This window comes from Electrona antarctica, assembly GCF_951216825.1.
Source record: "Electrona antarctica genome assembly, chromosome: 9".
Classification (NCBI taxonomy): Eukaryota; Metazoa; Chordata; class Actinopteri; order Myctophiformes; family Myctophidae; genus Electrona; species Electrona antarctica.
In genome coordinates, this window is record NC_136790.1 from 50,467,829 (window position 1) to 50,490,670 (window position 22,842).

General features: G+C 47.5%; 1 protein-coding gene across 4 annotated transcripts in view; it reads right to left on the bottom strand.

Annotated features, from left to right (window-relative positions):
- The window catches only part of LOC306929378 (IQ motif and SEC7 domain-containing protein 1-like), a 256,833-nt gene that overhangs the window by 127,497 nt on the left and 106,494 nt on the right, over positions 1–22,842 (bottom strand). For all 4 annotated transcript variants that reach the window (XM_079509885.1, XM_079509884.1, XM_079509883.1 and 1 more), the window contains exon 3: positions 21,134–21,268. In XM_079509885.1, the coding sequence (XP_079366011.1) occupies positions 21,134–21,268 (135 nt within the window). The remainder of the gene's footprint in view (positions 1–21,133; positions 21,269–22,842) is intronic.

Genomic DNA, 22,842 nt, shown 5'->3' on the forward strand with positions numbered 1-22,842 from the left:
CACAGGCAGGAACACCACGTCACAAGAACTTAATAATCTAGCAAGGAAACACAAGGAACTGAGGGTTTAAGTCATAGAGTATAAAGAAGGATAGAGACTGAACTGGCGCGAAGCTCCGCCCCCCCCCCCCCCCCCCCACTATTCATGTCAGTGGAAGTTGCTCAGTGGCGCTTTGAAGCACCCGGAAGAGCCTTCTACTTCCGCCTTTTTTCGATTTGGGCACCAACATTTGGTGCCCAAAATGCGGAAGTGCAAACGCGCTCAACGTTAAAGCCCAGCTGCACGGGGTTTCCTCATCATACTTCCACGGGTCCGCCTGCAGTCCCTCCTCTTACCACTAGGGCCCAGTGCTTCAACGTTGGAGAGCCTCACTGGCCCCTTGGTTTAAGTAGACACATAGGGATCACAATACACAGGTGAACAGAACAAACAATCACCACTGGGATAGGCTGGGAGACTAACAGGACACAGGTGGAGAAAAACTAGTAATCACAGGGAGGTGAGACAAGCAAACACAACTAGGCAAAACAGGAAACATTAGGCATTAGGGCATCACTACACAATAAAAGCACACAGTCCATGACAGTATGTTACGTACGCATTATGTGCGTCTTGTTGTGTGTGTTTATTTGTGAGGCTTGCCACCCAGAGAGATTGACGGCAGACTGATGTTGAAGTCATGGGTCTGAGACCTACTGTATATACACACAGACAGTCACTAATCTCACTCCATTACTTAAGACTTTACCACATACTTCCCTCTCCTCTTATTTGCTATTATTAGCATCCACACTGCACTGACCGTATAGCTATTATAAGCATCTTTAATTAGCAGACGCCACGCCAGCAGGTGCCTCAGTCCCGCTTTATTTATTTATTTATTTGTATAATGGAGTGTGCTTGGCACACTCCATTATACAAATACATGAATAATCGGAACTATTCAAAGGTAAAAAAACATAAAAATAACATCAATGCATTGCTGTATTGCAGTTTTTTTTTTATAGGCTTAGGCTCCCCCCCCCCCCCCCCCCCCCCACTATTATTTGAAATAGGGCTTTATTTTATTTATTTCTCCCCATCCTAATTAGTAGCCTATATGAGTTTGGGTGTGGGTGGGCCATGTTTTAATGCATTTGTCTCTGGAGTGATTCGTGCACGAGCTATGGAAAATAATCAGAAATACCAATACAACTGCAAAGAAAAGGAAAATATCTGTATCTGTATATCTGTATTCAGCATTTGTAATATATATATATATATATATATATATATATATATATATATATATATTACAAATGCTGAATACAGATATACAGATTGCTTTAACCCATTCTGGGCGGGAACCCCTTTTGGTGTTAGCATTATGCTATGCTTTAGCTATTGAAAAATAGCAGATCTACAAGCTCATAGCGCGCCACCGAGTGGCACGCTATGAGCTTGTAGATCTGCTATTTTTGAAAAACCGAAGAACCACTGACATAGAAACATAGCTTTTTCAGAAAACTGTCAGGATGTAGAAGACATTTTTAGAATCTGATCTCAGGTCAGAATGGGATATATATTACAAATAATTCTGAATATAGATATACAGATTGTTCTAAGTTCTAAGTCACTCGAGTAAATGTAGCCTATACGTAGTCACTGTGCATCTTTTATTGATAATTCAAAAATAAAATGTTTATAATCGGGAGTGTCGGGTTCACCTGTAGTGTAAAGGTGACTGCAGGTCAGACACCACACCCAGCTAATCCCCTCCTTGAGGGAGGGGCCAGACCCGGCCAGCCAGCCAATCCCCTCCTTGAGGGAGGGGCCAGACCCGGCCAGCCAGCCAATCCCCTCCCCGAGGGAGGGGATTGGCTGTATATTGTGCCCAGCATGCCCCTCCCTGGCCAGTGTCCACAGAGATGCCACGTTAAGGTGCTGCTGACGTTCTGTCTGTTCTCCATCAAACCAGAGCTATGTATGAGCCTTAAGGATGCAGGATGCAGGCTATTTGCATCACTGCAACATGCTGCCCTAACCCTTCCACACCATAGAGTATATAAAAGGATAGAGACTGAACTGGCGCGAAGCTCCCGGAAGACTGCCGGAAGTACCGTCTCAGAACGTCTACTTCCGCATTTGACCACCAAATTTTGGTGGTCAAATGCGGAAGTGCAACCGAGCGCTCAATGTTAAAGCCCAGCTGCACGGGGTTTCCCGGTCATGAATCCACGGGTCCGCCTGTAGTCCCTCCTCCTACCACTAGGGAGGAGAGCTTCAACGTTGAATAGCCTCACTGGCCCCTTGTTCCAGACGCCACGCTGAGAGCCCCACAGTGCAGTGCTTATTATGAGCATTAGTGAAGACCATTAAGATACGGTTGAAAATGGGTGAAGTAAAAAAAGCTGAATACTTCTTCCACTATACTGCCCAAAACCGTGAGAGCTTGGCAATGAACCCACCGGGATTACATTTCACCCTCTGACCCTCCCATATGTTTCGTAATCTCAAATTACAGTTTAGGAATGGAACGAGAACGAACACACACACACACACACACACACACACACACACACACACACACACACACACACACACACACACACACACACACACACACACACACACACACACACACACACACACACACACACACACACACACACACACACACACACACACACACACACACCATTTGGGGTGTGTGTGTGTTTGTGTCAGGGGGGTATTCAAGGGATGATGAATGGGCTGCAGCTCACGCAGCCAAGTGTGAAGCAATGCTCAAACATTAATCAGTCAATTTAAACGGTAAACAAATCACAATTCATTCACCGAGCTGTGACTGCTGTGGCTAGACAATGGAACATAAACGGAACGATATTTTGTTAAAACAACGCACGCAACATCATTTCGATTTTAGGGCACAAGTAAGACGTGGGAACGGGGTAAGCGAACGCTGTGGCAGTCTGACACACACACACATAAAATGAATTGCATTTTTATAGCGCTTTTCCAAGTGCTCAAAGCGCTTTACAATGGTTCATTCATTCATACATTGGGAGGTGGAGCGGCGAACAGTCGACACCAGCGTCCTCACTTTCCACATTCAGACACCAATGGTGGCGAGCTCACACCGAGCAACTCATTGGAGGCAATGTAGGGTTCAGTGTCTTGCCCAAGGACACTTCGACATGTGGACAGGAGGAGCCGGGATTCGAACCGCCGACCCAGGGATCATTAGACGACCTGCTCCACCTCCTGAGTCACAGCCGCCCACACACACACACACACACACACACACACACACACACACACACACACACACACACACACACACACACACACACACACACACACACACACACACACACACACACACACACACACCTTTTTTTTGGAAAGGTGTCAGGAAGCGTCACGTGGCACTGGGTGATAACTTGTAACTTGTCCACACACATAAATAAAGACAGACAGACATTTACATTTCATAGCACAATTCTGGAGATATAAGGCAGCCACTGGTAATTAACTGATAATTGATCAGTTCTTGTTTCTCTTCTGCAGATTAGAGTAGAGTCATCAGTGCCCATACCCGGGGCGGCGGTGGCTCAGGGGTAGAGTGCCTGGATGGTAACCGTAAGGTTGCCAGTTCGAACCCGGGCTCCCCCAGAGTTACTGTCGAAGTGTCCTTGAGCAAGACACTGAACCCCTAATTGCTCCTGATGTGCAGGTTGGTGCCTTGCATGGTTTCCGCTGCCATCGGTGTATGAATGTGTGTGTGAATGGGTGAATGTAATGCACAATCTATGTAAAGGTGTGTGAATGTGTGTGTGAATGGGTGAATGTAATGCACAATCTCTGTGAAGCGCCTTGGATAAAGGCGCTATATAAATGCACCATTTTACCATACCCGAGGTGGGGTTGGCAAAAGGGCCTTTCTGTGTGGAGTTTGCATGTTCTCCCCGTGTCCCCTAGGGTAGGTACCCTCACAAAAACATGCAGTAATCCTGGTCTCTAAAACTACCTCCCCCTGGCCAGCCGGGGCGCCTGATGGAGGGGAAAGGAACTGGTCGGAATAACGTGTTCCTTTCACGCGCTACGTCCGGCCAGGGAAATTCCCCCCTGTCAGGTGAAAAGAAGCAGCTTGGACTCCTCATGCACAGAAGGAGGCATGAGGTCAGTCCGCTGCCCCCCCCCCCAGGTTGGCAGAGGAAGTGTAGCGCCCAGGATTACATTAGATAATTGGCACTGGGTGAAAAAAACTGGGTTGCAAAATCGTGGGATAAAAATTATTAAAAAAAAAAAAAAGAGTAGAGATTGTTGGGGATTGAAAGGAAGGCACTTTAGCTGTTTTCAATATATATTTTTAATATGCTGCTCAGTTTTAATGCACTGCACTTTGGATTTTATGCTTATTCTTTTTTATTAAATATACACTGCTGGTCCCGAGTACGATTTTCGTTTTATATGTGCAAACATGTGAAATGAAAAACTAAAGTGAACCTTGAACCTCAGCCTGGGTGGTGGTGTTGTTGTTGGTGGTGAGCAGCATATTGTGGCCATTTGACACCGTCCGGCAAAACGCCCGTCAAAAATGTGACACAGCTTGAGATCGGATGTCACGCACTGCTGCTCCGCTGCGCAGCGGATTTCCCTTGGCCCGGGTTAATGGTGTGGGAGGGCGGGGCGGTCTGGGTGGTGAGGGAGGGTAGGTGGTCTGGGTGGTGAGGGAGGGTAGGTGGTCTGGGTGGTGAGGGAGGGTAGGTGGTCTGGGTGGTGAGGGAGGGTAGGTGGTCTGGGTGGTGAGGGAGGGTAGGTGGTCTGGGTGGTGAGGGAGGGTAGGTGGTCTGGGTGGTGAGGGAGGGTAGGTGGTCTGGGTGGTGAGGGAGGGTAGGTGGGTGGTGAGGGAGGGTAGGTGGTCTGGGTGGTGAGGGAGGGTAGGTGGGTGGTGAGGGAGGGTAGGTGGTCTGGGTGGTGAGGGAGGGTAGGTGGTCTGGGTGGTGAGGGAGGGTAGGTGGTCTGGGTGGTGAGGGAGGGTAGGTGGTCTGGGTGGTGAGGGAGGGTAGGTGGGTGGTGAGGGAGGGTAGGTGGTCTGGGTGGTGAGGGAGGGTAGGTGGTCTGGGTGGTGAGGGAGGGTAGGTGGTCTGGGTGGTGAGGGAGGGTAGGTGGGTGGTGAGGGAGGGTAGGTGGTCTGGGTGGTGAGGGAGGGTAGGTGGTCTGGGTGGTGAGGGAGGGTAGGTGGTCTGGGTGGTGAGGGAGGGTAGGTGGTCTGGGTGGTGAGGGAGGGTAGGTGGTCTGGGTGGTGAGGGAGGGTAGGTGGTCTGGGTGGTGTGGGAGGGTACAGTAGGTGGTCTCGATGTGTGTGACTAAACAGAATCATTTTTTTTTTTATCTCACACGCAAGTGGTAAAAGAATAGAATCAAATCAGAGTCACTGAGAGACTCTGATGAAGACCGCATGAAGGTGGAAACGTTAGTGGTTCTGTATACTTAGCACCTAATAAAAGGCTCTAAATGTCCGTGCTGCTCCAGTACTGTCCTCTCCTCCTTCTGCAACTTTTGTACAGTACTTTCACTCAAGTGCATTTTGAATTCCGAACTTTAACTTGTAACGGAGTATTTCTATATTGCAGTATAGATACTTTTACTTAAAAAATGGTTTCCACACAAACCGGCTGGTCTGGCCCTTGACACTATATGGTATAATAGGCCTCCTGGCCTGGCCTACGGGCCGTAGGGGTGTGAACTGTATGGGCCTCCTGGCCTACGGGCCGTAGGGGTGTGAACGGTATAGGCCTCCTGGCCTGGCCTACGGGTCGTAGGGGTGTGAACGGTATGGGCCTACGGGTCGTAGGGGTGTGAACGGTATAGGCCTCCTGGCCTGGCCTACGGGCCGTAGGGCTGTGAACGGTATAGGCCTCCTTGTCTGGCCTACGGGTCGTAGGGCTGTGAACGGTATAGGCCTCCTTGCCTGGCCTACGGGTCGTAGGGCTGTGAACGGTATAGGCCTCCTGGCCTGGCCTACGGGCCGTAGGGCTGTGAACGGTATAGGCCTCCTGGCCTGGCCTACGGGTCGTAGGGCTGTGAACGGTATAGGCCTCCTTGCCTGGCCTACGGGTCGTAGGGCTGTGAACGGTATAGGCCTCCTTGCCTGGCCTACGGGTCGTAGGGCTGTGAACGGTATAGGCCTCCTGGCCTGGCCTACGGGCCGTAGGGCTGTGAACGGTATAGGCCTCCTGGCCTGGCCTACGGGTCGTAGGGCTGTGAACGGTATAGGCCTCCTTGCCTGGCCTACGGGTCGTAGGGCTGTGAACGGTATAGGCCTCCTTGTCTGGCCTACGGGCCGTAGGGGTGTGAACGGTATAGGCCTCCTGGCCTGGCCTACGGGTCGTAGGAGTGTGAACGGTATAGGCCTCCTGGCCTGGCCTACGGGTCGTAGGAGTGTGAACGGTATAGGCCTCCTGGCCTGGCCTACGGGTCGTCGGGGTGTGAACGGTATAGGCCTCCTGGCCTGGCCTACGGTCCGTAGGGGTGTGAACGGTATAGGCCTCCTTGCCTGGCCTACGGGCCGTAGGGGTGTGAACGGTATAGGCCTCCTGGCCTGGCCTACGGGTCGTAGGGGTGTGAACGGTATAGGCCTCCTTGTCTGGCCTACGGGTCGTAGGAGTGTGAACGGTATAGGCCTCCTGGCCTGGCCTACGGGTCGTAGGGGTGTGAACGGTATAGGCCTCCTGGCCTGGCCTACGGGTCGTAGGAGTGTGAACGGTATAGGCCTCCTTGTCTGGCCTACGGGTCGTAGGAGTGTGAACGGTATAGGCCTCCTGGCCTGGCCTACGGGTCGTAGGAGTGTGAACGGTATAGGCCTCCTTGTCTGGCCTACGGGTCGTAGGAGTGTGAACGGTATAGGCCTCCTGGCCTGGCCTAAGGGCCGTAGGGCTGTGAATGGTATGGGCCTCCTGGCCTGGCCTACGGGTCGTAGGGGTGTGAACGGTATGGGCCTCCTGGCCTGGCCTACGGGCCGTAGGGCTGTGAATGGTATGGGCCTCCTGGCCTGGCCTACCGGTCGTAGGGGTGTGAACAGTTTGTGGCCAGGCCGGGTTCTTATTTGTACGCTCTCAGAGTTACGACTTGGATAAATGATCACCGGGGATTGTCTTGTGTACTTTCCGTTTCATCCCAATTAATCCCTCAGTCCGGTGGAGCCCAGAATCACTATCGACCCACTTCACTACATCAGAGGGAGAGAGAGAGGGGGGGGTGGGGGGGGGTGAGCTGAAGCCACTGGAGGGAGCACTGCTTGCTTCAAGATGAGGAAACTCGAAAAGTTAATCAAGGGGAATGAATGATTGGAGTGTTGTATTCTCATGTCTGTGCTGTCCAGACATGTCTGTGCTGGAGAGTTGCTAACCAAATGGACCCTTATAGATCTTTAACTCTCAAGAGTGTAAAATTAAACCATTTGGTTTCATTTCACACTCTTGAGAGTGAAACATTTGTTAAACATCTGCAATACTTAATTTGACAAGAGGTCTACACAATTACAGAATGTAAAATAATTGTTATTTTGATCATCATCGTTTGCCTGTCATCACCTTTCGCACCAACGTCAATACAGCATGGAAATGTGGACACAATCTTATACCGACGATTACAAAAATATTCCGTGGCACAAACGACGGCGAATAAAGAAATAGTGGGCCTTGATATGAAAAAAATAAAAGGTTGCAAATCACTGCTCTTAGCAGGGAGGCGAGTGGCTCCCGCCTCCCCAAGACACCGAGCGCTGGTGAGAGAGAGAGAGCAGCGGGTTGTGGGGAGAGAGAGAGAGAGAGCAGCGGGTTGTGGGGAGAGAGAGAGAGAGCAGCGGGTTGTGGGGAGAGAGAGAGAGAGAGCAGCGGGTTGTGGGGAGAGAGAGAGAGAGCAGCAGGTTGTGGGGAGAGAGAGAGAGAGCAGCAGGTTGTGGGGAGAGAGAGAGAGAGAGCAGCAGGTTGTGGGGAGAGAGAGAGAGAGAGCAGCAGGTTGTGGAGAGAGAGAGAGAGAGAGCAGCGGGTTGTGGGGAGAGAGAGAGAGAGCAGCAGGTTGTGGGGAGAGAGAGAGAGAGCAGCAGGTTGTGGGGAGAGAGAGAGAGAGAGCAGCAGGTTGTGGAGAGAGAGAGAGAGAGAGCAGCGGGTTGTGGGGAGAGAGAGAGAGAGCAGCAGGTTGTGGGGAGAGAGAGAGAGAGCAGCGGGTTGTGGGAGAGAGAGAGAGAGAGAGAGAGCAGCGGGTTGTGGGGAGAGAGAGCAGCGGGTTTGTGGAGAGAGAGAGAGAGCAGCGGGTTGTGGAGAGAGAGAGAGAGAGCAGCGGGTTGTGGGGAGAGAGAGAGAGAGAGAGAGAGAGAGAGAGCAGCGGGTTGTGGGGAGAGAGAGAGAGAGCAGCAGGTTGTGGGGAGAGAGAGAGAGAGCAGCAGGTTGTGGGGAGAGAGAGAGAGAGAGAGAGAGAGAGAGCAGCGGGTTGTGGGGAGAGAGAGAGAGAGCAGCAGGTTGTGGGGAGAGAGAGAGAGAGAGAGAGAGAGAGAGAGAGAGCAGAGGGTTGTGGGGAGAGAGAGAGAGAGCAGCGGGTTTGTGGGGAGAGAGAGAGAGAGAGCAGCGGGTTGTGGGGAGAGAGAGAGAGAGCAGCGGGTTGTGGGGAGAGAGAGAGAGCAGCGGGTTGTGGGGAGAGAGAGAGAGAGCAGCGGGTTGTGGGGGAGAGAGAGAGAGATTGCAGCGGGTTTGTGGGGAGAGAGAGAGAGAGCAGCGGGTTGTGGGGGAGAGAGAGAGAGAGCAGCGGGTTTGTGGGGAGAGAGAGAGAGAGAGCAGCGGGTTGTGGGGAGAGAGAGAGAGCAGCGGGTTGTGGGGAGAGAGAGAGAGCAGCGGGTTGTGGGGAGAGAGAGAGAGAGCAGAGGGTTGTGGGGAGAGAGAGAGAGAGCAGCGGGTTGTGGGGAGAGAGAGAGAGAGCAGCGGGTTGTGGGGAGAGAGAGAGAGAGAGAGCAGCGGGTTGTGGGGAGAGAGAGAGAGAGCAGCGGGTTGTGGGGAGAGAGAGAGAGAGCAGCGGGTTGTGGGGAGAGAGAGAGAGAGAGAGCAGCGGGTTGTGGGGAGAGAGAGAGAGAGAGAGCAGCGGGTTGTGGGGAGAGAGAGAGAGAGAGAGCAGCGGGTTGTGGGGAGAGAGAGAGAGAGAGAGCAGCGGGTTGTGGGGAGAGAGAGAGAGAGCAGCGGGTTGTGGGGAGAGGGGACGAGCAATTCATCAACGTTAAAGACGAGGGTAATAGAAAGAGACCTGACGCCTGTGGAACGGACTTAACCCATTCTGAACGGGAACCCCTTTTGGTGTTTTAACTAAGCATTATGTTATGCTTTAGCTATTGAAAAATAGCAGATCTAAAAGCTTGTAGGTCTGCTATTTTTGAAAAATCGTGAAAACGTGGCCTCAAATCTTTGAATATATATTCTTTCAGAGCGAACGTTTTTTAACTCAAATCTTTGCTTCTGGTGAGGTCCCTGGAACAACATGTTTTCAGATGGGGTCGGCGGCCAATTACATATAATTCTGGGGGTCCTTGACGTGAAAATGTTTGAGAACCACTGACATAGAAACATTGTTTTTTTCAGAAAACTGTCAGGATTTAAAAAGACATTTAGTAGAATCGTCCTCAGGTCTAAACGGGTTAATTAACTGTCTATCTGCCGCCTGCGGAGCTGTCCGTTCCTACAGTATCGTCTCCGTCACGCTGGAAACCTCACATGTCCAAAAAACGGCTACTTGTCAGGATTCAAATAAATTAAAAAAAAGATAGATATAATAAATTAGCAGATCGACAAGGCCTCACTTAGAACTTGGAGATCTGCTACTTTTGATGCGTTTGTGTGACACTGTGATATTATCCCATTCTGGGCGGGAACCCCTTTTGGTGTTAGCATTATGTTATGCTTTAGCTATTGAAAAATAGCAGATCTACAAGCTCATAGCGCGCCACCGAGTGGCGCGCTACGAGCTTGTAGGTCTGCTATTTTTGAAAAATCGAAGAACCACTGACATAGAAACATAGCTTTTTCAGAAAACTGTCAGGATGTAGAAGACATTTTTAGAATCTGATCTCAGGTCAAAATGGGTTAAATAATCAAGTAGGGCGTTGATTTACAAAAAATCACGAAAAGTTAGAAGATGGAGATATGAGGGTTTCTGCCCCCTGAGGCTATGAGCTCTGTCCTCCATTCTGGAGGGGAGGTACAAGAGGATGTGTCAGTGCATACAGAATGTGGAGATGGAGATACTAGGAGATGCGTGTCAGGTATACATTGTTATTATTATGAACTTCTAAAGGAGAGATAGCATGTTGTGAGCTCCATCAGATCCCATCAGGACATCACTTCATCACCTTCAGCACACACTCAACTGCATCTGTCCCCACTTTGCCAGGAAGCCGTTTAGATCAGTGGCTCTCAAAGTGGGGTCCGGGGACCCCCAGGGGTCCTTGAGGGAGTTCCAGGGGGTCCCCCCCTGCACCAAAATAATAGTTGGAACCTTAATGGACCATCATGGGACTGTAACTCTGAGAGTGTACAAATGGATTTTACAATATAAATCGGGGGTCCCTAGAGATAGAAATGTCGTTAAATGGGGGTCCGTAGCTTAATGCATGTCAAACTGGGGGTCCTTGAAATCAAAATGGTTGAGAATCACTGCTAGGGCCGTACAAATGGGGGTCCACAGGCTGATAAATGTCAATTTGGGGGTCCAAATTGACATGCCTGAAGAAGGTCCTTGACATGAAAAGGTTTGAGAACCAATGGTGTAGAGCAGGGGCGCCCAAAAGGTAGACCGCGATCTACCAGTAGATCACAAAGTTCTGTGCAGGTAGATCACATGACATGCTCCTACAAATATATAATTTAAATATCAAATCTGCCCCTTGAATTAAGGTGACTTGATTGATTTATTGACATCCAAAAGGGCCCGACAAACCCTACCAATTCCATTTCCCCCCCTCTATTTCCAATTCCAAGGGCGTTTGTCTTATACAGTATATTTCAGCAATGGAATAATAATGTTTTGGGTGGGTAAATCTTGTTGAGCTGGTAATTTTGAAAGTAGCTCTTAAAGGACCACTTCACCACTTTTCAACATCTCTTCATATAATTGGTCCTCACTAATGTTCATGATAAAACACCACCATTTTTTCCTACTCAGTCTGTGTCTCATAGGAGGGCTTGGGCAGTTCGGACACCCGTCCACCAGTGACATCATCATTAGGCAGATTTTTTTTTAAACAAGATTTCTTTTAAAATATATTTAGATTTTTATTATCGTGAGAACGATGGCTTCAACTTTTGCATTGCAACTTTTCAGGAAAAGAAAGCCTGCCGTTTCTATTAGCTTGGATTCACCATCGATGATGTCACTGGTGGACGGGTTTCTTAACTACCCACAGCCCTCCTATGAGACACAGACTGAGTAGGAAAAAATGGTGGTGTTTTATCATGAACATTAGTTAGGACCAATTATATGAAGAGATGTTGAAAAGTGGTGAAGTGGTCCTTTAAGTCAAAAAAGTGTGGGCACCCATGGTGTAGAGTAAGTCCAACTTCAGACATTGGCTTTCATCATCGTTTTAGTCGACGGAAAAGAGGGTGTGTGGCATCATCAATTCATCATCATACCCGTAAATTATGCAGGAACGCTATACTGACTGACTGAGTGGCAAAAAACGACTTTCTGGCCTTGACGGCCCATACATCCAAATAGAAAAGTCCTCTCTGATTGCATTACCCCTTTTGGTGTTAGCATTATGTTATGCTTTAGCTATTGAAAAATAGCAGATCTACAAGCTCGTAGCGCGCCACCGAGTGGCGCGCTACGAGCTTGTAGGTCTGCTATTTTTGAAAAATCGAAGAACCACTGACATAGAAACATAGCTTTTTCAGAAAACTGTCAGGATGTAGAAGATATTTTTAGAATCTGATCTCAGGTCAAAATGGGTTAACAGTCTTACTGCATAACCTGCGTTCCTCGCTATATATTTAATCCAACATCCTACGCTGCCGAGATTGTTTTATTACCTTTGGAGCATACGCCGAAGTATTTGCAGCTTTCAACCACGAAAACCCAGCGAAAAATAGTCCTTTGGTTTGTCGTTGATCAGAAGCAGCAGCGGCCATGACGACAATGCGAAACGAAACCACTCAGCATGTTGTAGTCTAAACAAACGGCCCGTTCACATGCATTGGACTCAATTTCCCAGAAGCCCTAGCAGCCCAGAGGATGACTTGATTTCCGGTTTCGGCCTCGTCACCAGGTTTCTTTTTAATTATTTTAAAACGGCGAATTAAACGCATTAAACAAATAGCGGGTTTAGCGGGTTTAGCGGGTTACGCGTGGTGGAACCCTGGATTAAACAATTTAAAGCCCTGAAAGTGTCAAACAACATTAAACTCACTTTGCTACTCGGTTTGCCACTCCATTTGCGACTCCCTTTATGCATGTGCATACTGTACCTTCTATTAACACCTACCGTAGTTTTATAAACTTAACCCATTTTGACCTGAGATCAGATTCTAAAAATGTCTTCTACATCCCGACAGTTTTCTGAAAAAGCTATGTTTCTATGTCAGTCGTTCTTCGATTTTTCAAAAATAGCAGACCTACAAGCTCGTAGCGCGCCACTCGGTGGCGCGCTATGAGCTTGTAGATCTGCTATTTTTCAATAGCTATAAAGCATAACATAATGCTAACACCAAAAAGGGGTTCCCGCCCCAAAATGGGTTAAATGAACACTGAGAATTTTAATACACAGTAGATTCGGGTTCCCACTTCCCAGAGATTAAAAAACTAAATCATCACCATCAAACTGGAGGTCCTTGGAATGAGAAAGGGCTGAGCAGGACTTGCTGTACTGGCTCAGAAACACACTGCCGGAACACACTGCTGTCTGCACGGCACGCACTGTCGAGGCACAGCCAGACTGGACAAGGACGCCAATAATTGCACAGCAAAGTCATTAGTGAGAGAAATCATTAAGTTTGTTGTGTGCCTTGAGAAAACGCATGCACACACGCACGCACACGCACGCACACAGCTAGCCATAATGACGGTCCACCTGCACGCCAATTAGCCGTCTGGCGCTCTGCTCTGCACGTCGAACTGTTGCATGTTTGATAAACTAACAACTCAAAGACTTATGAGACTATCTCCATCCGTACCCCTCTCTCCCTCTCTCTCTCTCTCTCTCTCTCTCTGTCCGTCCGTGTCTCTCTCTCTCTCTCTCTCTCTATCCTTCCGTCCGTCCGTCCGTCCGTCCCTCTCTCTCTCTCTCTCTCTCTCTATCATAATGACAGGCATTGTTTGTGCTCATTTTAGAGAAAATAGAAAAGAATCCCTGCATGCTATCTTTCAGGAAGCGATGTTCTTCCCTTGGAGGAAATAAGGTGAAAGAGCACAAGCACCAGGATGACTCCTCCTGAAGCATGCTGAATGTCAAGAATGCACACACGTATACTCGTATAGTGTGCTGCAGGTTGCATTGACAGTACGCTATTCATCACTGTCAGCTTGTGTTTACACTCAAATATGTTTACTAACCCCAGTATTTTCTTTTTTTTTTTACTTTTACTTTGGTATATACTGTATCCAGTGCTCTGCCCAACCACGAACAGCTGACGGTGGACTGCAATTGAAAACAGCTTCTGTGTGACAGTTTATCTCTTAGTGTGAAAGGCTTGTGTACGCACGCACGCACGCACGCACGCACGCACGCACGCACGCACGCACGCACGCACGCACGCACGCACGCACGCACGCAGGCAGGCATGCACGCACGCACGCACGCACCATGTTTGAGAGACATTTTTATTATTGCTCTCTATTGACTAAAATAATTGCTGATGATTATCAAAATCTCTATACAGTAGCTTCACCTTAACTCTACCACTCTCCCCCCCCCCCCCACCGCCGCCACAAGTATAGCACACACACACACACACACACACACACACACACACACACACACACACACACACACACACACACACACACACACACACACACACACACACACACACACACACACACACACACACACACACACACACACACACACACACACACACACACACACACACACACACACACACACACAGAGAAACAGCCACTTTAAAGCCATTTTGACTTCACTTCATGACACCTGCGTGTTTAATGTGCAATCAAGGCCATTCATGCCGATTGACAGTGTGTGTGACGCACACACACACACACATGCACACGCACACGCGCGCACACACACACACACACACACACACACACACACAGTAAGAGCAGGGTTCTTTGAAGCTTGCATATAGTCAAATGCGGGGTTGTGATGATGAGTCATTCAGGATGGCGCTGCCACTGTTTTAATGAGCGCCATATATCAGCAGTGAACAGTAGGACTGTGCGTACCATTACGCTGGTGTGTGTGTGTGTGTGTGTGTGTGTGTGTGTGTGTGTGTGTGTGTGTCAGCCATTTCAGGTGCCCTTCTGTTCCGATTGGCTACGCATGCAGGCTTCCAAAGTTGCACATGCTGTACACTGCCATCGGGCTATAAGAAACAACATATGGCCACCCCAAATCAGCCTCATGGTGGCGCTATAACGGCTAGCTTCACATTTTGGCTGATGTTTCTTGAACCATAGGTCCATCCATCCATCTTCAACTGCTTATCCGTAGTCGGGTAGCGGGGGCAGCTCCACCAGAGTGCTCCAGACTTCCCTCTCCAGAGCAACATTAGTGACTTCCTCCTGGGGGATCCCGAGGCGTTCCAAGGCCAGTGAGTCGATGTGATTCCTCCAACTGCACCTTGGTCTGCCCCGGGGTCTCCTCCCATGATGGGACGTACCTCGAGGACCTCCCTAGGGAGACGCCCGAGAGGCATCCTAACCAGATGCTCGAACCACCTAAGCTGATGTGAAAGCTGATGTGATTTTAAGCTCACGACGTGAGGTGGACGCGATGCGTTGTGAGCTCGTAAATCTGCTCGTAAATCTGGGAGATGTATATATTGTTGGCCGAGGCGATCATGTATGTAGCCTGCACACAGCGCTACTACTCGACGCAAAATAACAAGCTATTGGAAGCTATTTTTCGGTGGCACTCTATGTTGAATCAAACAACAAGTTTAACCTCAGTGTTTGGGGACATGTTCTGTGTCTGCTGTCTCCGTGGATTCAGTGCCAGAAAGCCGAGTTGTATCCCGTTTTCATCCAGTTGTAAAATTCGCGCTGAGTGCACTGCGCGCTCCAGCCAGGGAAACTAGTGCACGGCTGATTGTTGCTGAAATCTTTGGTTTGTTTGTTTTTCGGGGTTGATCAGTGAACGCGACCGCTAGCGCGTTGTACGTGACTCGCGTGTGCAGACAGACAGGCCTGCACTCAGGCAGGGAGCGAGAGAGAGAGAGAGAGAGAGAGAGAGAGAGAGAGAGAGAGAGAGGTGGAATGAGCCAGAAGAAAGCAATATTTTATTATCGCACTAATGCACGTGCCTCATGGTTGAGGCGGGGAGTGAAAGTAGCAAGAAGCACGTTAAGAAATTAAGTAGCATATGCGACCTAATAGGTCACACGCTGGAGCCCTGCGCGGACCACCATCTGAAAATATGTTGTTTCAGGGAACCCCCCCCCCCCCCCCCGCACCCTAGAAGCAAAGATTTGAGTTAAAAACGTTCGCTCTGAAAGAATATATATTCACAGATTTGCGCCCCATTTTCACAATATTTTCAATAGCGAAAGTATAACATCATGTTTAACCCATTCTGGACGGGAACCCCTTTTGGTGTTTTAATTAAGCATTATGTTATACTTTAGCTATTAAAAAATAGCAGATCTACGAGCTCATAGCGCGCCACCGAGTGGCGCGCTATGAGCTTGTAGGTCTGCTATTTTTGAAAAATCGTGAAAATGCAGCACAAATCGTTGAATATATATAATCTTTCAGAGCGAACGTATTTTTTTTTTCGACGTCAGGCCTTAAAACTGACACAGATGCTTTCCCGGTTCTGATGGGTTTAGTTACCACTGAACTACTATAACCTGCCAGCTAGCCCGGGGGAGAAATGGAACTTTGGCCTGTTCTCTGTGCTCGGTCGCTCTTGGCGCTGTTTAGCCTACTAAATAAGCACAGATCGGCTCACAAGGAAAACACTGCCGGCACAAGTGTTTCAGTCATGCTTTGTTCTCCAGTCGTCTAAGAGATGAACCCATTAGAACATCTGTCTCAGTTTGGATTATTTGTTCTAAAAAAGCATCATTTTATACTTTGGCTATTGACAAATAACAGATATACAAGCTCATATCGTGTCACTTTGTGCCGTGCGACAAGCTTAGATCTGCTACTTTCTTTCTACATTTCTAATTTTTTTTACCTAAATCTTTGCTTCTGGCAGTCCCTGGAACAACATATTTTGAGACGGGGTCAGCAGTCAATACGCATATACAATTTTGGGGGGTTCTTTCATGAAAATGTTGGAGAAGAACCACCGATACAGCAGCATTATGTTTATCATTTGATCCGTTGATTTAGAATACATTCTCAGAACAGGCCTTGATGGGTTCATTTACACTGTTATGCTCAACAACCGTGTGGAACAACACATCTCATTAGGATCCTCACAAACAGCCCGTGTCTCCCCACAGGGAGGGAGTAGCCTGGCTAATAAGCCAGACCCCGGACGGACGGACGGAGAGACAGACAGACAGACAGACAGACCCCCCCCCCCCCCCCCCCCCCTTTTCCCCTCACTGTATATGTTTCTTTTCCTTTTTAACTCCATTATGATTAATTCCTGTACTGTTCTTTGTCTATATAGAAGTGTCTATTTGTACGTCTCTAAATGTTTTGATGAATTGAACATGGTGGATCCTGTTGTAAACAAGTGTAATGCTTAATGGGTCGTCCACTCACAGTTAACAGCCTTTGTATTGAGTTTGTGCTTGAAATGTACTGTAATTCTGCAAACTGTTAATAAAATGTTCAATCAATCAATCAATCAATCAAACAGACAGACAGACAGACAGACAGACAGACAGACAGACAGACAGACAGACAGACAGACAGACAGACAGACAGACAGACAGACAGACAGACAGACAGACAGACAGACAAGACAGACAAGACAGACAAGACAGACAAGACAGACAAGACAGACAGACAGACAGACAGACAGACAGACAGACAGACAGACAGACAGACAGACAGACAGACAGACAGACAGACAGACAGACAGACAGACAGACAGACAAGACAGACAGACAGACAGACAGACAGACAAGACAGACAGACAGACAGAGAGGCTCTCTCTTCCACTCCCGTTCTTTTTTCCCCACAAAACCAGCCTTTTGAAGTGCTCTCAAGAAGCAGAGGGCTGGGCTGCGTGGAATGGACGGATCTCTCCATAGATACACAGCCAACACGGTCCACAGTGAGAAGAAAAGAAGGGGGAAAAAGCCTTTGAAACTGCCATGAAGCTTTTTTTTGAAGGCTGTGTGCCATTTGCTCAGCGCTGCCTTCCGAGGGTTTTCATCTCTCGCCCACCCAGCCCCCCCCCCCTCTCCCCCCTCTCTCTCTCTCTGAACAGAGCTAATGAACTTGGAGGCAGAGCAGACACGTTGTGAGGGATGAGGGCATGGTGTACCGACGGCAGAGAGATCTGATACAGTAGCACCTTGTTCTACTGTATGTATAGAATGCACACAGTGCACATCGGCTGCTACGCCACCTTGATATATCTCAACTCAGGTACTATGTGTAAATATGTTTTTTTATGTGTATAAAATAAACCATTTGTACCATTTGTGGAAAAAGCTTTAACCCATTTTGACCTGAGATCAGATTCTAAAAATGTCTTCTATAGAGCGTCGCAGTCCCGCCTCCTACCCTGGACCAGGAAATGAAACCCAATGCATTATTCTCATAGACATTTCTTAAAGTATTTATTTAAAGACGGTTACGCCGCGGACAAAGCCAACTCGAGTCGTGACAACTCATGACAACACAAACAATATTTTGGACCAAACAAATAATTAGAAAGAAGAAAAAAACGGCAGGTTACAACACTTTTTTGTTGTTTTTCTTCTTTGTAATTATTTGTTTGGTCCAAAATATTGTTTGTGTTGTCATGAGTTGTCACGACTCGAGTTGGCTTTGTCCGCGGCGTAACCGTCTTTAAATAAATACTTTAAGAAATGTCTATGAGAAAAATGCATTGGGTTTAATTTCCTGGTCCAGGGTAGGAGGCGGGACTGCGACGCTCTATATCCTGACAGTTTTCTGAAAAAGCTATGTTTCTATGTCAGTCGTTCAGACCTACAAGCTCGTAGCGCGCCACTCGGTGGCGCGCTATGAGCTTGTAGATCTGCTATTTTTCAATAGGTAAAGCATAGCATAATGCTAACACCAAAAGGGGTTCCCGCCCAAAAATGGGTTTAACTATATTTTTTCCTTGCTCCTTCCTTGTTCTGTCATAATGGAAACTACTCTACTCTATTCTCTCAACTTTACCTCGTGACACATACTGTATCTTAGGGGGAAATGTTTACATATTCACGTAGCGTAATAATGACATGTAAGGTTCTATGAAGTAACAACAGGGTTGGACTGGGACAAAAATTCGGCCTGGTCATTTTCGCACGAATTTGGCCCAGACCAGCCACCCACAACCAGCACGCAGATAGCAGAAACTATACCGCCCGCTCCTTCGAGGCACACACAAACAAACAAGCCCTAATACCACCACTTTTACAGAACAACATAAATGATAGAAACCAACTGACAACTACACAACCCTTTGTTGCTTTCACAAGAATGATGCTGGCAAAAGGATTCAAGATAGAACTTAAGAGGGTGTATTTGTCACTCACTGATACAGGTACAGTGAAATGATCATGATGGCACTGGCAGAATGGCAGCACGCTAGGGCATTAAGCAACTAGTCGACTAGTTTACTAGTCGACTAGTTTACTAGTCGACTAGTAAATCCACTAGTCGACCTTGTTGGTACTAGTTGACTAGTTGAAGAAAAAAAAAAAAGTTTATTATTTTGTATTTATTTTATTTTTCCCGATTTTGTAGGCCTCAAGATCAGGTAGATTATAGTTATAGTCACCATGTACACAGTACACATGTACAAATATTTATTTAAAAAAAATATATTATTTTTTTAATTTATTTTATTTTTTACATTATAGGTAGTTAAACAACTAGTCGACTAGTCGACTAGTAAACTAGGCAACTAGTCAACTAGTAAAAATGACTAGAAGTGAATGCCCTACAGCACGCCCGGACCTTTCCTGGTGGCCTGCCGCCTATTGGCCTGCCTGCCTGTCCAAAAAAGAAAATGGCCCCCTACGGTCGCGGCCCACCGGGAATATGCCCGGTACGTCCTATGGCCAGTCCAGCCTTGAGTAACAACGTCCTTCATGGGGGCCTTGGATGGAAAACGTTAATTAGAGGGGTGACCTGAGAGAAAAAAAGAGTTGGGAAAACCCAGTGGCGTTTCCAAGAATTACATTTTGGGCAGGCAAGATGTGTAAATTGTCCCCCCCCCCCCCCCCCCCCCACGCGCACGCGTTTTCAAATAGATGTACCTGCCAGACGAGTAGAATACAAAGGCTGAAAGGCATGCATTTACATTCCAATGGGTGGGGATTGAGGGTCGCGCTCTACCGCAACGGCCAATCCGCTGTCCACTAATAGTTCTCAGGTCTTGTTTTTGTCCTCTCTTTTTTCCTCATTGTATGTATTTTGGCCAGGCAGAAATGGATTTGGACAGGTGGCCCCCGCCTGTCCTCGCCTTATTGTAGATACGCCTCTGGGAGAACCACTGTGTTATGCAATGCTTTTTTTTAACAAGCCTTGAGAACTAAACGGTGCATTCCTATACAACGCCCTTATCCAAAAGGACGTACGATGTGCATGACATTCACGGTAGAGGAAACCGGATCGGGTGTGTCGCTCATGAAGAACGCATCAACACCGACCGACCCAGTGGGAGCCGGGGATCAAACCGGGAACCTTTCCGTTTCCCCACAGCCACAAAGCGGGCACTCTTCCACTATAGCTGCCGCCCATGGGGGAGAACGACGCAGGAGCGCGCGGCGCCATCGCACACACACACCACGCGACCACGTCTCACAGCTTCTCACCTTCACAGATTGCAAGAAGAGCGATACCCTTCAAAGCGTACCATATTTTTCATGATGATGCTGTAAATGTTGAGAGCTTGGCTGCAAGGGAAGTGATTTGATCCCAGGAGCCTAGTTCTGTTCTGCCAGCTAGCTTCTGTTCTCTCCTCTCTCTCCTGTGCCTGCACGGCTGGGAGGGCATGCAGCGCGGGGGTTCATTCTCTATCCGAGTGGATTTAGAGGCTGGGGGGAGGGGAGGGGAGGGGAGGGGGAGTGGAACTTCTACAGAAGCAAAAAAGGAAATGTCTGAGACGAAAAACAAAGGAAGATTCATCCCCCGCATGGAGGGCGGACTGACCCAGAAGCGATGCTTCTTCTTCTTCCACAGCCAATCTCGCCCATTTTTATAATGAAGACTATAGAACATAGAGAAACAAGAGGAACTAATAACCAGGTGCTCAATGGAGGTAGCAGGATGTGATAATGATAAAAAGGTGCTCACACGGATCCAAAAACGGGATCAATAAATACATGATAAAAAAAGAGAAGGATCCGGGCACACAAAGTAAAAAAATGAGGAACGCCTTTATTGATTAAAAGGCAACATCAAACATACTCATTACGAGTATGTTTGATGTTGTCCTTCATTCTTTTTTTTTTTAAGATATTTTTTTTGCGGCTTACGCCTTTTATTGGTTTTTGAAGGGACAGACAGTAGGCTGACAGGAAACGGGAGAGAGATGGGGGAAGACATGCAGTAAAGGCCGTGTCGGGCTCGGGAGTCGAACCCGCGGCACACTGCGACTGGATTACCAGTCGGGTGCCCAGACGGTTACGCCACCGCCTGGGCTTGTCCTTCATTCTTGCCCTGATGAAGACCTGTTAGGTCGAAACATGTTGGCAGTTGCATCATGACGATGATGATGAGCAGGAGGTGAATTCAAGATGGATAAACTCGAGGAAAAAAAAACTAAAACGTCATTTTTTACCTGAAGGAGGCAGATTTCCATTTGCGGCAGGGGTAGCGTCTCCTGCACGCTGGGGCGGCCATGAGGCCCAGACCGCCGCCGCCGCCGCCGCCGCCGTCGTCCGAATCGTCCACCAGGGGCAGCGAGCCATGGCGTCTGTCAACGACAATAACACAGGTGTTTAATCACTTAAACCCCATTCAGCATCCGTATGGTGGAGAAAGCTTTGGCAGAATCGCAGTGGTGGAAAGTAACTAAGTACTTTTACTTGAGTACTGTACAATTTTGAGGTATTTGTACTTTAATTGAGTATTTCCAATTTCCAGTACTTTCACTTCTACTCCACTACATCTCAGAGACAAAATTTGTACTTTTACTCCACTACAATTATTTGAAAACTATAGTTACTAGTTACTTTGCCGATTTAAATTTTGATTAGAAAACATACATTAACCACCTCAACCCTATACATTTCGGCCATTTGAAAATAGCCGATCTACAAGCTCACAATGCGACGCATTGTGAGCTTGTAGATCTGCTATTTTCAATAGATTTTGTACAAATTTTGAACTTGTGAAATGTCACATTCTGCACAATGAGTACTTTTACTTTTAGTACTTTAAGTACATTTTGATGCCGATACTTTTGTACTTTTACTTGAGTACATTTTGAATACAGGACTTCTACTTGTAACGGAGCACATTTACATGGCAGTATTTATACTTTTACTTAAGTAAAACATTTGAGTACTTTTTCCACCACTGGCAGAATGTCATCAGATGTTGTGAGCTCGTCGATGGGATATTGTAATATAACCCATTTGGACCTAAGTTCGATTCTACAAATGTCTCCTAAAACATGAGTTTTATATGTCATGTGGTGCTCAAACTATTTCATTTCAAGGACCCCCCAATAATATCATATGTAATTGGCTGCCGACCCCTATCTGGAAATATGTTGTTAAAGATTTGAGTTAAAAACGTTCGCTCTGAAAGAATATATATTCAAAGATTTGCGCCATCGTTTTATTTATTTATTTTATTTCACGATTTTTCAAAAATAGCTAAAGTATAACATAATGCTTAAAACACCAAAAGGGGTTCCCGCCCAAAATAGGTTAAACCCCAGCATCCATTCCGTATGGTGGAGAAAGCTTTGGCAGAATGTTAGCAGATGTTGTGAGCTTGTCGATGGGATATTGTCATATAATTTTCATGTATAATGGCCATACTGTATAATCAAGTCATCATGGGTCTGCTCTACCGGTCCAGTACTGTCGGAGTTTACGGAAGGTTGGATAAAGCAGTAGTTCCCAAACTTTCTCATGCCAAGGAACCCCCAAATTGACATTTATTATAGCCCGTGGACCCCCATTTGAAAAATATATGCCAGGGAGGGACCCCCCATTATTAGAGAAGAATTGTATGGCTCTAGCAGTGATTCTCAACCATTTTAATTTCAAGGACCCCAGTTTGACCTTCAATTAGTCAAACTGGGGGTCAAATGGTTCCGTTTGTACACTTTCTGAGTTACAGACCCACAAGGGTCCATTTGGTTCCTAACTATCATTTAGCTGGGGACCCCCTGGAACTCCCTCAAGGACCCCTGGGGGTCCCCGGACCCCACTTTGAGAACCACTGAAGTAAAGTAATCAACAAACTATACTATCAAATCTGATCAAACGTTTGGCCAAATAATACAAGCAGCAAAACATTTGAAATGTAACCGAT